The sequence below is a fragment of the Antedon mediterranea genome, chromosome 3, assembly GCF_964355755.1.
Source record: "Antedon mediterranea chromosome 3, ecAntMedi1.1, whole genome shotgun sequence".
NCBI classification, from domain to species: Eukaryota; Metazoa; Echinodermata; class Crinoidea; order Comatulida; family Antedonidae; genus Antedon; species Antedon mediterranea.
The window spans coordinates 3,753,303-3,769,834 of NC_092672.1; the positions used below are offsets into that span (position 1 = coordinate 3,753,303).

The 16,532-nt window shown below is 33.0% G+C and overlaps 1 protein-coding gene across 5 annotated transcripts in view; it reads left to right on the top strand.

The window, feature by feature from the left end:
* The window catches only part of LOC140044572 (protein phosphatase Slingshot homolog 1-like), a 71,926-nt gene that overhangs the window by 5,617 nt on the left and 49,777 nt on the right, over nucleotides 1-16,532 (top strand). For all 5 annotated transcript variants that reach the window (XM_072089139.1, XM_072089141.1, XM_072089140.1 and 2 more), the window contains exons 2-15: nucleotides 3,913-3,959; nucleotides 4,824-4,915; nucleotides 7,955-8,025; nucleotides 8,681-8,862; nucleotides 9,291-9,356; nucleotides 9,786-9,980; nucleotides 10,701-10,821; nucleotides 11,187-11,315; nucleotides 11,993-12,039; nucleotides 12,585-12,731; nucleotides 13,026-13,086; nucleotides 13,826-13,965; nucleotides 14,372-15,717; nucleotides 16,209-16,328. In XM_072089139.1, coding sequence (XP_071945240.1) covers nucleotides 3,913-3,959; nucleotides 4,824-4,915; nucleotides 7,955-8,025; nucleotides 8,681-8,862; nucleotides 9,291-9,356; nucleotides 9,786-9,980; nucleotides 10,701-10,821; nucleotides 11,187-11,315; nucleotides 11,993-12,039; nucleotides 12,585-12,731; nucleotides 13,026-13,086; nucleotides 13,826-13,965; nucleotides 14,372-15,717; nucleotides 16,209-16,328 — 2,764 coding nt within the window. The remainder of the gene's footprint in view (nucleotides 1-3,912; nucleotides 3,960-4,823; nucleotides 4,916-7,954; nucleotides 8,026-8,680; nucleotides 8,863-9,290; nucleotides 9,357-9,785; nucleotides 9,981-10,700; nucleotides 10,822-11,186; nucleotides 11,316-11,992; nucleotides 12,040-12,584; nucleotides 12,732-13,025; nucleotides 13,087-13,825; nucleotides 13,966-14,371; nucleotides 15,718-16,208; nucleotides 16,329-16,532) is intronic.

Here is a 16,532-nt window from a genome sequence, read left to right on the forward strand (position 1 = left end):
GTTATATACTGTAGCTAGAACAAAGATAGAACAAAGGTTAAATTTCAACTCTTTTTAATTTTTTACAATTTAATTTGCTACTGATTATTCTAGATAGAGTTACAGTATATGTCAAAGCAAAGAATTTCATTTTGTGTTTTTTGATGTCCTATTCTAAATATCACAAACAATGAACACATTGTTATTATTATGATCTAAATCGTGCTACGAAACAGTTTAAATTGATTGATTTTATTACAAGCATAGGCTTTTCCAAGGTCTCATACAGTAAGTGCTTTGAAAAGATAAACATGGTTCAATCAGGGAAGAGTTCTAACTCTTCCCTGGTTGAATTGTATTTTATCAATAATGGAACAGCAACAATTCAATGTCAAACAATCTATGGGCTTGTTTCTGCTAGGGAAAAAAAAACGGATTACTGTGTGAATAAGTCTATTTTGTGCCTAGTTTACCTGAATAAACTGACAAAAGCCCTTTCCAACATCCCTCTCCACAAATAGTATAATCCATGAACTATCCCCTCAGAGCCTCTCCACAAGCCACAATAAACCAGATAAATATCCAATCATGTTATAATAATGCAATAAACGGTTATTTGATTGACCGTTGTTGACCTGTAGCATCTTGAATGTTTGACCGTCTGAGCGTATTACATTTTTGTTTATGTTAACATTGTGCGATTTGTACAGTAGCATCATGACCGCCTGAGCATAATTCATTTTGGATAATTTGTTAATAATCACCACTCACTGTTTTTAATTGTTTTTTGGGGGAACAACAGTCGATTATAAAAATTACATTTTTTTAATCTATTTTTATTTGTATGTAGAATAGAATAGAAACAGGCTCTATAATTGAACATACAATAATTCAATGTCAAACAATCTAGGAAATGATGAGTATAGACAATGAAACAAATTACCTTTCGTTTTTGTTGATTGATGACCTTCTTATGCAATCAATACCGGAATGATCGCTTTTTCATGTTGGTTTTCAATGATACTGCATGTACACAGTAGTAAATGGCTAATTCTGTAATTTTCATTAGTGGGCATTGGATTGTTTGTTTCTGTTTGTAATGTAGAGTATTTTACTTTAAAAAGAACCAAGAAACCAAAAGCTCTGTCTACAATATCAAACTAGTTTGACAAAAAAAGTGTGATGTACCCAAATATGGTAGTGATATGTCCAAATATGGTAGTGATATGACATCGTGTCTATATATGGGCACATCACATTTTGTTGTCACATAAAGTTTTTTGATAGTGTAGACAGAGGTTTAGAAACACCTGAGAATGTATCTAATGGTATTATACCAATAAATTGACAGTTTATAAATGATTTGAGAAAGAAAAATTATATTGTGCCAAACATTATACAGTACATGTACCTATTTCCTTATCCACATACCAAGTGAACTATGGTATTATTTTTATTTGAAAGCTTTTCCTTTTTGTCAACAAATAGTATGCTTTATATGGAGTTGCTACCAGCCATATTTCAGGGGGTTTTAACTATTTTTTATGAATTACTGTAGAATAGTAAGTTATTCATTCGTTGGTACAAAGGGCCGCTTTATGTTGGGTGGTTTCAATTTAGAGAGGACCTGGTTTTTAAGGAATTTACTTAGGTTGGAAATTACTATAAAAGACTGGTGTTAAGCCTGGAGAGCACTGGACTTAATTTGGTCAAATTAAAACACTCACTAGCTAAATTTAAAACAATAGTTAAGATTCCCTTTTGGGGTTAAATATACCAAGCCCCAACAGTTGACTTTACTGACCACTGTATGCTCATTAGAACTGAACTTACAGTACCGCGGTCTTCGTAAAACTAAACCATGCTATAAAATAAAGTCCAATACCATAATGAAAAATAATGATTGGCCATGTTTAGTTTGAATAAAGTTATTCACTCTTATTGCAAACAATGACTTAGATTTAACATTTTTTAAACCAGTCCAGTGTGAACAAAGGTTTAGTTCAACAGGTACACAGTACTCATTAAAATAAAGAGGGTGTGGTTTTTTTCACCTGTAGCTAGTTATCAAGAAAGTGCAGGTACTGTAATTACAGTAACATTTCCTCAATAAGTCAACAGGATTCTTTGCAGACCTACTTTCATACTGTGTTCTTTGTTTGGTCACTATACTGTACTCGTAAACATTTTTTTAAATTTATTTGTAGTACAGTAATAATAACAATGAAAATAATACCTTTTGTATTCAGTTTATTTATTGATATTTACTATTAAATATGTTTATTAACTAGACTTCATGTTTATTGTTAGACATTTATATCGCCTAAAAAGGAGAGAATAAACTACAGTAGAACCAGAGAAGAGTTAAATTACAATTAATTACAATGTAATTTAACTTTTCCCTGGTAGAATTTATAACTACAGTATATGAATATCCCCAATTGCGTAATTAACCCCACCCTCTTATTAGTGACCACACCCATAAACTATACAGTAGCTCTGAACATTAATGTTGTTGATAATTCTGTTAATAATAATTAATAATTTTGTTGGCCCGAAATATACGTTTATTTGGTTTCCTGTCATTTATTAAAAATAATTTTAATGGTTTTTAGTATGAACATAACTAAACATTAACAACATGATAGAATTCTTCTAAGAAATTATATTTTTTAACACATTTTGAAGTGAATTTCACTATAGTACTGTATAAGCAATATAGAATAGTCACTGAATCAGTTGTACAACATGAAATTACATGTTCACCTTTTCATTTACCTGCGCTACATCATTGACCTCATGTTGACCTCAATCCGTGTCTGCTTCGCATATCTACTTATCTATAATGAATGACTAATAGATATTTTTTTTCTGATTATAATGTTTTTTAATGATAAAGTAGAAAGATACCAAGAATTAAACAACAATAAAATGGTAGATAAGTATCTCCAGAGATTACAAAGAAAACATTAATATCAATACTAAACTGTACAGTACTGGCTTTGTCTAGCATAACATGTAATTTACATAATGCGTTTCTGTGTGATATATCTGATTGTACATTTGCTTCAAGATTGTATCATAAATAATAATAATATGTAATGCATTATGAACATCATTACTACAGGTCTTCGATATATTTAATTAACTATAAAACTACAGTTGTGAAATTGCAATTTAATTTTGCAATATTACTGAGATAACGTTTTTTGCGTACATAAGAAATAACATTAACAAGAGTCAAGAACGGAGATATGTATTTTGCAAGCTTTATTCATAATAATCTAAGATAGGATGTAGTATTTTTTATGAATACATTTTGTCATCATTAAAGATGTATTTCCCCCTACACGCCTCTCCCCCAAACAAATTAACATGAAGATTAATAAAAGACCTTAAATGGGCCATTTTGTAGTTTTAATTTTTTTAAATGACAAAAAATAATAATCCACTAAAATGACAAAATAAATGGTTAAATTCAACCAAAAACTCTTTGGCTAGTAGTAGCCAATTGGACTATTTTTTTGCTTTAAATTACATTTTTTTAGGTAAAGAATTTTTTTGTTTTTTTAAGATTCTCATTTTTGGTCAAAGTGAATAACTATCGTGTTACATTAAAATGGCATATTCAACAACAAAAATTGTATAAAAAAAAACCAATATCTTAAAGTATACAGATTATAATAAAAAAATAATAATTTTGTTTTCTTTTGTAAGTATAGTAGTAACCTGCACTACTGTACAGTGGCAACAGTAAAATTTATTTTCACCAAATTTACTTCCTAATCCTATGGTTCAGTAGAATTACAATTAAAATGTACACATATTTTTGGTTCAAATCAGAACAGAATTTATGCAGATGGCAGGTCCTACATTTCCTTATAAATTATTTTAATTTTTATGATATAAATGAAATAAATCTTATCATTACAGGATAATGAAGATGAGGTAGATAATGAGAAAAGAATCAAGAAAATCAGGTACAGTAATCTAATTATCAATTTATTTCCAGATAAAATCGCCTCAATGTTTTTTGTCAATAATAACCTTTATAGGGTCTGGGTTTAAATAATGACATGTTATTGTTAGTGTACTAAATAGCACTGTATTGTTCTTTGAGCTGATCCTGTTAATTGTATGTTTCCATAAATATACAGTAAAACCTCGGAAAGAAACCCAGGGGCTTAAACCTCAGGCTTCTTTTCAAGACAGTATGGGCTTCATTTCGAGACAGACTACTCATACTGTATTGAGATGATGACGAAATTTTTGTATTTGACGGTGAATCATAGGACTGTTTTTTTGCTTTTTATAGTGTTTTTTAATTGGTATATTAAACATAATTTCATGGTTGAAAAAATGTCTCAAAAGTCACATTATTGTAGTAGAAATTCACAAAATTTACAGCATTCATTTCGAAAAGAAGCCCCCCTCTACAGTTTGCAAAAGTACTCTCGAAAAGAAGCCCATCTCGAAAAGAAGCCCATCCAAGAGCACTAAAAAAAGAAGAAGCCCATGGGCTTCTTTTCGAGGTTTTACGGTATGACAAATGTAAAATCAAAATATGTTTCTGCTGCATTATATTAATACTGTTTATAATGACCATAAAATTATTAAAAAATAGATTTTAAAATGTATATTTTTATATATCGACCGCAAGTTTTTTCTCCCAAAAACTGATTATCAATGTGCTCGGGCGTGCGATCAAGATGACTCAAGGTCACAGCGATCAATCAGTTGTGCTGTGGTAATATTTTTATAAATTCTGTGATCACTAAAACACACAATAATATTTGTTGAATTTCTTAATTGATTGTTGTTATCCACTAATTATATTTCTACAGTGTTAATGAAAGCTTCTTTGCCGTTAAAGGAGCAGCGCTAGTTCTTTCACATAGTAGTGAAATACCTGTAAGACATATCACTAAACATCCAGGTAGGTATCCTGTATGACTCCTTTAATTCTGGATTCTCAATAAATGTAATATACTGTGATGAAGGCAATCTAACGCCCGTATTCTTAAACCGGACTTTAGTCGTAGTTCGAGCTAAAACTAAAAAAATGACGTCATTTTAATTCATAAACCGAACTTCAACTAAATCACCGACTAAATCAGGCCAACCTCGACTAAATCGAGACGGATTTTGATCGATTTTTTTAGTCCTGGAGGGGGAAGACTAAATGGTCGACTAAATGGTTTTTAAACGATGTTTATAAAAAACGTAACAGTCATTGAGTTGTTATATTGGCCAGATATTGAAGAATGAAATATCTATATTTATATTAGCTTAATTAAATATACATTATAATAATGAAAATCATCTTTATTTACAACTGTATACAAATTACATTATTTTCTTCGCGCAAGTCCGACTTGAGCTACGTCACGCCATAGCAACAATGGGAGATGCGGCAATGTTTAGGGGGCCTAGCGCTTTCTTGTCACGCTATGAAGTGCGTGGTTCGTGGCGATCATAGTTTGTTGGGGGCCTAGAAAATATAAAAGTTACCGTACCGCCATGGTTCCTAAATATATTTTTAAGATTTTATTTGCTGTTAATCAAATATACTTCACTGTTAAATTAATACTGATATTGTTCTAATAATTAACGATTAAAATTATTTTTCGTGTATATAGTCCTGATGCGTAAAAAGTGTTGTAAGAAATGGAAAGTAATATCAATGCGCAAAATTTCGTCTGCTCCTCAATACTCTCTTGTCATTGGCCAATGTATAGCCTTTGTTACCCAGACGTGTGCAACTCGACTAAAAGCTCGACATCATTAAGTCGAACTGCAAACTTCGACTACTTCGTTTTTTAATCGAATTTGAAGTAATAGCTCGAACTACGACTTTTCCAAGTCGAACTTCGAACTACGACTAAAGTCCGGTTTAAGAATACGGGCGTGTAGCTCTGTCTAAACTATCAAACTAGATTGACAAAAAAGTGTTATGCGCCCAAATATGGTAGTGATATACCCATATATGGTAGTGATATGATATCATCTTTTCCATACAGTATATGGGTACAGCACATTTTTTTGTCACATAAAGTTTTATAGTGTGGATGGAACGTAATGGTTTTTTTTTACATTGAGACCATTTGATAATACTCTAGCGAATTTTCCTCAGTTTCCAGTTCAACTGGAGGACCAGAATAATACATTTAACATTTTAACATGATTTCCACAAATATTCTGTGGCATATCCAGGGTTCTGAAAAGATATTATATTTTTGGTGGTTTGTGGTGATGCACCCACTTGAGGGTTTTTTATGTTTTCGACCATGTTTGGAGAAGGTGTGAATGAATTTGTTACTTTTCGAGTTTATAGTTTTGCTACCGGTTTGTCTAGGTAAAGTGACTACCATCCCAACTGGTGTTTTGCTCATTATGTACATTATCCTTGGTAGGATTTAATAAATGATTTCAATAAGAAAGGGTGTTGGTTTTCAAGGACAAAGTGTGCACTCTATCCCCCAATCCATCTCTTATTTAAATTCAAAATGTTATTACCATTTAAAGCCTGGGTGAATACTCAATGCAATATGGCATTTTAAGGTAATATGACCTGCACATTTTATATAAACTACTTTTAATATTACACTATTACTATATAATAACACTGTCATAAGATACATTCTGATTCTAATGATACCTTTTAAGGAAGGTGCTTAAAAGAAATTTAACCAAGAACAATAGCACATATAGAGTTCAAGGGATGTAATGAACATCTGGTCAAAAATCGAAACAATAATGACGATATATTTTACCACAGTTTATAACGCCATAAAGAATCAATTTATGTTAGATTGCCTCTTTTCATATCAAAAATGAATCTCAAACACCAGTGTTTGTGAAATAAGTTCCACATAAAGCTTTTAAAAATGTTTGTTACCATACCAGGTCAATGATCGTGGGTCTCCTTTCCAAATTGTAACAAATTTTGATGGTTCATGATAAATTTGTAAAATGCCTTTCTTTCTTTTTTTCTATCCCTCTTTTTCTTTCTGTTTCTCATTTCTTCCTTACTGCCATGTTATCTTTTAATAACCATGACCTTAATGGAACCTAAAGGCAAATTTACACAGACAAGTAGTAACGGTAATAAAAATATAGAATCTTATGTTATTCCTTAACACAACACAGAGCAGACGCGCTCAAGATAGATACAGATTCTACGTGGGATAAGCTACAATGGGCTTACGTTCATATACAGTCTGTATATGAACGTAAGCCCATTGTAGTCAGTACTACTGTATGGAAAAACATAATACTATTATTAAGCCACGTCTAGACAAACAGAGGTGTATAGACAGTCCTTCAAATGGTTACTATGTACATTTTGAAAACAAAGCACAAAAGCATTCAGATAGCAATGTTTATTTTTTTGACTTTTTTCCTATACTATATCCTGTTCAGTATTTGTTGAACTCTGGTTCAAGGAATTCAAATGACTCTGTCTACACATAGAGATATTATATCTCTATGGTCTACACTATCAAACTAGTTTGACAAAAAAAGTGTGATGTGCCCAAATATGGTAGTGGAATTCCCAAATACATTTATTTCAATAGTTAAATTCTTTTCATGTTGCGCTGTAAGACTCCGGTAAAGAGCGCTTTATAAATGTTCGATATTATTATAATTGTACATTATGATATAATAATTATGTTGTTGAATGAGTACATAGTTTTTACACTACACATCTCTACCAACCAAAGGAAAAAAAAAAAATGCTATATCATTATGTATTATATTTATGAATACCCTTAGACTGTCCCAATAATTCATTGTTTAAAATCTTTGTTGTCTTTTCGTTTGAACATCCTATTGACTCATTCCCGGATCATGAATAATTTGAAGTGAGCCCTCTATTTTTTAGACCTAGAATAGTTGTTTATTTTTCGTATGTTGCTCTTATTGACTGTATAGAATTATTTGATTAACTTTGTTGTTTTTTTTTTTTTAATAGTAATTGGAGAACTTCAGTTTCATTTACAGAGTATATTTTATCTTCTACGTTCAAAGGATTCAATCAAATTAGTAAGTTTATAATTTTTAAGAAAATGAGTAGAAAACAAGTATTATAAATCCAACATAATCTCATAATCCCATCATTGTAGTTATCAAGTTGAATCTAGTTTTAAAATACCTCTATGTATACATGTTGAAGAAGAAGAAAATGAATGGGATCACCTTAGAATATATTTAGAAAACGATATATAAACTATGCTATGTTTTAAAGAAATACAAGGAATGGGATCATCTCAGAATATCCAACCATATTTTAAAGAAATGCAAGGAATGGGATTTCTTCAGAACATTTTTTTTAAAGTATAATACTTGCTTTGTTTTTTAGCACGATAGCATCCACAATATTTAAGTTATCGTCCTGAATGTTTGGGTGTTAATACTAATAGCTATACACTTACAAAACATGCCTATTTATTTCATAAAAATTGATATATTGGTCATGTCACAAAAGATTATATAATCTAACTTACCTGTATCTTTCATACAAGATATTAAATAGCTCGCCCTCTGTATTCTTTTAACATGGACCGAAATATCAAGTAGTGAGTTCTCGGTTTTTGAATATAGTTTTCCTTGATATATTTAATACTTCATTCAGTTTTCGAGTGCTTTCATTTTTAGTATTAAGAATTACAATATGGTATATATGTTTTTTTTATTTCAGGCTGTCCGCCTGGAGAGCATTCATGAGGGCCGACTTCGATACATGGTTCTAGTTTCGTGTATTGGTCGTGAAGACACTGAAGAGAATGTTATATTGGGTATAGATATAGGAGAGAAGGGTTCTACAATTGGCTTAGTGCAAGAGATATATACAACTACTTGTATTGTATTAGATGGCGATGGGTAAGAAATCAGGTCAACATTATTCTAATGCAGTTACTGCAGTAATAATTTTATTATTAGTACTATCATACGATTTCAGTTGTTGAGACCATCACTACAGTATGATTGCAAAAAAAAAGACGATTAAAAATATCGGAAACCTCCCACGATTTTCAGGAGACTTGAGAGGACCGACAGTAATACTATTTATCTATTTCGTTCTATTCACAATATGTTTCTGTCTACACTATCAAACTAGTTTGACAAAAAAGTGTGATGTGCCCAAGTAGTGATATGCTTAAATATGGTAGTGATATGACATCATCATGTCCGTATATGTGGACATCACAATTTGTTGTCACATAAAGTTTGATAGTGTAGACAGAGCCTTAAACTTTCCTGAAATTTAGAATATTTATTTAGGTTTATCGTTTATTTTTTATTTTTAGTGGTTTTAGTGTTTCAAATCAAGCGTCTACTCGCATATACAAACCAGTATCAGTACAGGCAATGTGGTTAGTAGTCTTTTTTTTACGTCAAATAAACAAACTATGGTATAGATCCTCTACCATACAATGTTTGGCTTCAAATGTTTTGTATATACTGTACGTTTGAACCCATGGGTTTACAATTTTTTAATAAATAATAAACAAAGACGCTCCACAATGCAAGAATTCATTTTGAATACACCAGAACCTCTCCTTTTGGTGAGGGACATCACTATTTATGGGAACTCTTTCCTGGATGAGGGTAAATATATATGAGACACCCGTATTAAGAGGACACTTTCTTATGTCTCAAAATTGTCCCCTTAATAAGTGCTCTACTGTACTCTTAATAGCCTAAAGCTATACATTAATTGGCAGATCTACTCATAAAACTCTTTCTTCTCATCACAAATGTATGGCCAGTATGCCTTTTATATGTACTGTTGATTCTCTTAGGTCAGCATTCCAAGCCTTGCACAGAGCGAGTATGAGAGCCAGACGAAACAATTACATCCCAGATGGACTAAACCATTCCTGGACAGGGTATTACAGGAGCAGTGTTAGATCGACTGAGTCATGTATCAACGAATGGGATTACATCAAGGATATTGTTGTTCTTCGTCCTGAACATCACACTATTCTTAGCTTTGTGTATGTTACAATGAAAATAAACATTTCTGTTTAAAACTCTGTCTACATGAACTTTATGTGACAAAAAATGTGATGTGATGTGCCCATATATGGACATGATGATGTCATATCACTACCATATTTGGGCATATGACTACCATATTTGAGCACATCACACTTTTTTTATAGTGTAGACAGAGCTTAACAGTGTTTTCATAGGATGACACCCAAACATCATGGTTACATGATGGTAGCAGGTACTATTTTGCATTGAGGTCAAGGTAGAGGTCAACTCTCATGGTGCTTGGTGCACATAAATACTGCCCTATTCAGTTCAGTCATGTTTTAAAATTGATAGATAGAGATAACTCTCTACCACCAATATTATTTATTTACAGTACTTTTAATGGGACACATCTATATAGGGGACATCCCTATTAAGAGGACGTCTTCCTACTGTAAAACAAATAATAGGCAACATATTCTTTTAAACTACAGCAAACACGTATTCAGGTAACACCCCCTTTAAGTGGGCACTTTGTTGAGTCCTGAAGGTGTACTCTTAATAGGGGTATACTGTCATTTTGAAATAGATTACTCTTTAAACTGTTTTTCCAATTTTGTTAACAATATTTGTATAATTATACAGCTTATACAGTGACTACAGCTGCCTTATTATAAACTTCTACATAATTTTGAAACGGTAAATTCCTTCTAAAACTGATTATTTTTGTTTTTCAGCAAAGAAATCTATGCAGGTCTATGTCGACCGTCCGAGAAAGACATTCTACACCGGTTGATCCGAGTGAAGTTAAAAGAAATCATGTTGGAGGTTGACCTCGACGAAATAACATGTAGACAGGTGAACAAATTTAGACCAATAATTTGGTATTTAAAGCTCTATCTACACTACCACTATGTGATGTGGCCATATATAGACACGATGATGTCATATCACTACCATATTTGGGCATATCACTACCATATTTGGGCACATCACACTTTTTTTGTCAAACTAGTTTTATAGTGTAGACAGAGCTTAATGCTAACTTCTTGATAGATATCTGACCAAGGATATCTGACACTTTTCTTGCCAAACTCAAAATTTTTTCAGTTTACAAACTAAAGTTTGCCACTGTAGACTATGGTTTAATTTCCTTGCAAATAAATGAATTCTAGATTTGTTTGACCTTCTTCTGTTTAAATTTTTTCACTTTCTCTTTTCAGATTCGGCTACAGTTGGAAGATCGAATGGATAAAGACTTAAAAGAATACAAAGGCTTTATTGACGAGCAGATGCTGTTGATATTGGGTCAGATCGATGCTCCTTCACTTATATTTGACTACTTATACCTAGTAAGCCTTTTTATCCTATACATTAATTCTATATTGCTGATACCATAAGGTCAAAGGTTATTATCTCTTATAAAAGCTAAAATAATTTTATGTATTTTATTTCAGTAGACAGGTAAGGTAAAGGTGAGTGCCGTGTTCATTCTGAACGTAGGGGAATGAGCTGTTAGGAGCTCATTGTACTAAGCCTCGGCATTATGTGGTAGGGTGGCCAGTTCCTTTCCACGCCGCCTTTTTTCTCCTTAGTATTTTCAACCAGGTACTCATTTACAGCTGAGTGGACTGGGAGTTGTCGGGAATTGAACCCGGGTCTATCTGTATGACAGTTAAGTGTCCTAACCACTCGGCTATCCAACTCCTGTTGCAATTGATACCATAAATTATATATTTCACCATATGGCCTGGCTACAAAATTTAGTAAAAATTACTACACTTTAGCTTGGTATCTGAATTCTAGCCTAAATTAGGACATTGGATTTAAAGAAGGAATCTACTATGTCTAAAGGCAAATTTACACAGACGTATAAAAATATAGAATCTATGTTATTTCTTATGACCATTTATACAAAATGCGGAGAGGATGGGCGTTTTCCACTCAGGTGGATGCAGTTTCCGCTTTCCATTACCGCTCCTCATCTATGTAAATTGGCTTTAATGCAGATCTGTTTTTATTATTCCAGGGTTCTGAGTGGAATGCATCTAACTACGATGAGTTAGAAGAAAATCAGTAAGAATTGTTTTAAACCTTAAAGCACTATGTAATAAATCATTGAAATAGTAGTAACAGGATTCAGTGTACACGCTCTCTTTTGACAGCTAAAATACATTGTAATTGAAACTACTGTGGAGTAGCTTGTGTCAGGGTGTTGAGTAATTGGTCAGATGTTTTGCCCTACTCTGACGTAATGTGTACTTTATACTAAGTACATTAAGAATATTTGCGAAAATGTAATTCTCAGGTGGGACTCGAACCTACGACCTCCAGAACACTGACGTTCATACCTCTAGACCACCAGGCTTGCGCTAATGACTAGAGGTTAGATTTTAGCCCAAGTAAGCAGCGGGTACTGCACCACAGGATTGTAATTGTTTGTAACTACTTGAGAGTTTGTTGGCATTATTGTCAGTGTACTTAGTATAAAATACAAATTACGTCAGAGTAGGGCAAAAAATCTGACCAAAAGCTGAAATAAAGTTATGAACTATTTGATATCTATTTTTGGCAGGTTATTAACATTAAATTAACAATATGTACTGTTGTTTGTTATCTAGAATTGGCTACATTCTGAATATTACCAAGGAAATCGACAACTTTTTTCCATCAACCATAACATATCATAATGTTCGGGAATATGATATTGAATCCACATATCTACTGAAATACTGGGATGATACATATAAGTTTATCAAAAGTGCCAAGTAAGTTAACCTATTTCATTTGTTTTGTTTCGTTGATTTTGTTAATTGATTATTCATTAATTTACTCATTAACAGACTAAAAAAATTAAGCTCTGTCTACACTGTCAAACTAGTTTGACAAACAAGGTATGATGTGGCCATAAATGGTAGTGATATGCCCAAATCTGGCAGTAATATGACATCATCATGTCCATATATGGGCACATCACATTTTTTTTAACATAAACTTTGATAGTGTAGACAGAGTTTTAAACTAATGTATGTATTAATGATTTTGTTCAAATGTATTTTTAGAATGGCTGGGTCCAAAATATTGGTGCATTGCAAGATGGGTATCAGTAGATCTGCTTCCTCTGTAAGTAATATTTCTACATAAGATTGGTTCTCACTAGAACATAACGCAAGGACGTAAACGCAACACAAGCGTTTTAACCAATGACAAGCAAAGTTATAGACAGTTAGCAATCACAAGTGAATAAGCCATCGCTTGTGATTGGTCAATTCACTTGCGTTGCGTTACGTCCTTGCGTTGCGTCGCTAGTGGGAACCACGCTTTAGAGACTATGTAGAAATGATTCTTCTGCAGTTACTGCAGTATTAACTCTTTAACCTGTTTTCCAATTATTTAACAATATTTGTATAATCATACAGAATATACAGTGACTACAGCTACCTCATAAACATCTAAATTAAAACTAAAATCATACATTACTGCAGTATTACTCTGGCTACTGCAGTAGAATAATTTTAACATGATTCCTTAGTAATTTCAACCTGTTGGTTGGGAACTGAATAAAATAAAAATAAATAAAGTTACTAAAAAATACAGTGCTTGCAAATACAAATACATTTATTCATCAAATCACAAATCACAAGAAAAAGATAGTATGTACAATGTTTCAGGAAAATTATGAAATGGGGTCTCAGGAAACTAGGAGGATTGTATGATATAGACCCCAGATTACTTTAAAAAAGATTATATAGAATAGAGATACTGTAACTGCATTAATACAGGTACAACCCACTTTGGTAGAGTGCCGGAAACTAATATATTGACTAACATTTTGAATCTTATTTTGTTTGGTTTCATTTAGGTGATAGCTTATATCATGAAAGAGTACAAATGGCCAATGAAGCGGGCATTCGATTTTGTAAAGGGTAAACGAAAATGTATCAAACCCAACAGTGCCTTTATGAACCAGCTAGTTGAGTACCAAGGAATTCTAGATGCCAGGTAAAATCTTCTGTTTGATTTCAGTTATATGCTTTGCAATCACATCTATGTCAAATCTTTTGATAAAAAATAAGGTTTCGGTTTTTTTTCAAAAGATGTACCAAAATATATATCATGTATATTTATATATTAACTGAAAAAGAAAATATGAACCAGTAATAGTAATATTAATACAGTCAATACAAAACGATACTGGACAACTTTGGGCTGGCCTAATATGTCTGGTTTTCCAAATATTCTGGTATTACGGCATGTGTTTTTAATGGTTAAAAAAATTGGGAGATAATTGGAATCTTTTGGGCCCCAAAAATAGTCTGGTTTTTGAAGACCTGTTGTGCTGTCTGTTCAAACTCAATTGGATATTTACAACTTTTTTTCATTTATATTTATATTTATTGTGTAATAGTAACCAACGACTTAACCCACTGTGGCGTAGCAAGTCTGAGAGTTCACTTAGTGCCTGTAGCTCGGAAGCTCATGACACATCGGAGATCTTTTCCAGCACCGAAGACCTTCTACTTACTCCTGAAGTAAATGTACCGCATCGTTCTAAATCTTGGTGCAATAGAAAAGACTTCCCTGTACAAGAACCGTGTTTGGAAGATCGAAATTCTGCACCGGCAGAGGAAGTCATCAGCTTCCAAGTGGAACCAACAAAGTGCGATAGTGACAGCAGTTCTGAGACTGTGTCACTGGACGGAAGCTGTAAAACCAGTGAAGACATAACTGCCAACAGATTAAGTGTGGGTGAGGTTGTTAAACAAATTGAACAAAAAGGAAGTGAACCTGATACCTTAATAATTACCAAACGACCAAATTCATTAGGAGATGCTCTGGTGACCGTCACTGAAAACGCTCCATCGTTACCCACACCAGATGTGTTCAGTCCGGAGGATGTAGACACCAGTAAAGTGCCAGAATGTGATGCTGATGCCACCATCGAGGGTGACACAGGGGATGTGCAATTGAATGCCACAAAGAAATATGAACTCGAAAGCATTCCATGGAATCCAGGAACTGTTCTGAAGCAAAAGCAAGACATTGAGGAACGGTTGAAAGACGTCAAAGAGGCGAGTCCTCCGGCAGTGCGCTCGGAGAAAATGAGGAGTCGTCCCGGAAGTGAAGAGATCCAAAATGTGGACAGTGATAACATTTTAGCTGGAGAGGTCAAACGAATGAGTAGTGAACTTGCGAAAATGAGAGTTGAAGAAGAAAGTGGTGATGACACAAACCCTGCAATAATAATTCAATTAGGTAACCAGGAGCAACAAACTGATTACAATGTAAATAAAGTAGAATCAAAAGATAAACTAAACCCGCAATCGACTAATTCAAATAGCTCAGATCAACCACCATCTAAAGTACTCTCCCCGACCATTTGTGGTCTTGAACCAGGAATTGTTAAAAAGAAGACAGAACGTTTTTCTTCCATAATTGATGGTTTTGAGGATTCAACGACCAATGAAAAACCAAAAGATTTAACAGAAGATTTTGATAAAGAGGAAACAAGTAATGACTCTACACCTACAGAGGAAAGTAGTAAGAAAGAATGTAAAGAATCGGAAGATGTTGAGAGTAAAGAAGAGGAATGCAGTTCAGAGCAACGTTTAAGTAAAGTTTTTGCCACTGGAGAGATTGTTCCATTGCCAGAGGGAACTGTTAGAAGACAGACAAAAGACTATGAACAGTTACTTAGTGATGTTGATAAAACATTATTGGACCAAGCTGGTGATAAAGACTGCAGTAAAAAAGGTATTACAAAGCTAAGGCCTAAGAAAATTGTTGGCCAAGGCCAACTGACCCAAAATTTGAAAAAATCTGTGTTGCCTTTCTTTTTGGTTTTGTTACAATTCAATTCAATTCAACTTTATTTCAGACAAACTGTCCATATGAAACACATAAAGTTTACAAAAACAACACATATTATGGCTTTACTGATACTAGTTAACACACGTAAAAGTATACATGAGATTAATTACGTTTTACAGAATTTGTTTTAACATTAACTACTCACACTTTGCCTAGACCTAGATCTCTCGCCCCACTTGGATGAATGTACGTCTTTTTTTAAAGTTGTAAATTGCATGCATGACTGAGTTTTCTATTTCACCATCTATTTTTCATTACATCCATGTCATCGGCAAAAACATACAAACTTGACCCAATTAATGTTTTTGACACCAGAAACAACCAGGTAGGGATGATGCAGATAAAAATGTAATTGTTGATATTTTTTTTACAAGGGACTGTTGAAAATACGCTAACCCCTATTGAAGTTAGTGAGATCCGTGATCTTGGCAAGATAATGTTATGTCGAGAGCCATCTGACGAAGATTCTGAAAGTTTACAGGGAGGCTGCAATCGTAAGTAAAATTTTAGTTCATATTTATCGGAGTTTTAATCATATTTGTTTACAATTGTGCACTATACATTATGTGTTTCAATTCAGTGTTTTTTTTGCAAATTATTTTTTAAATAAAAAAGAAAATAAGAACGTTAATAAAGCTCTGTCTACACTATCAAACTTTATGTGATGTTCCCACATATGGACATGATGATTTCATATC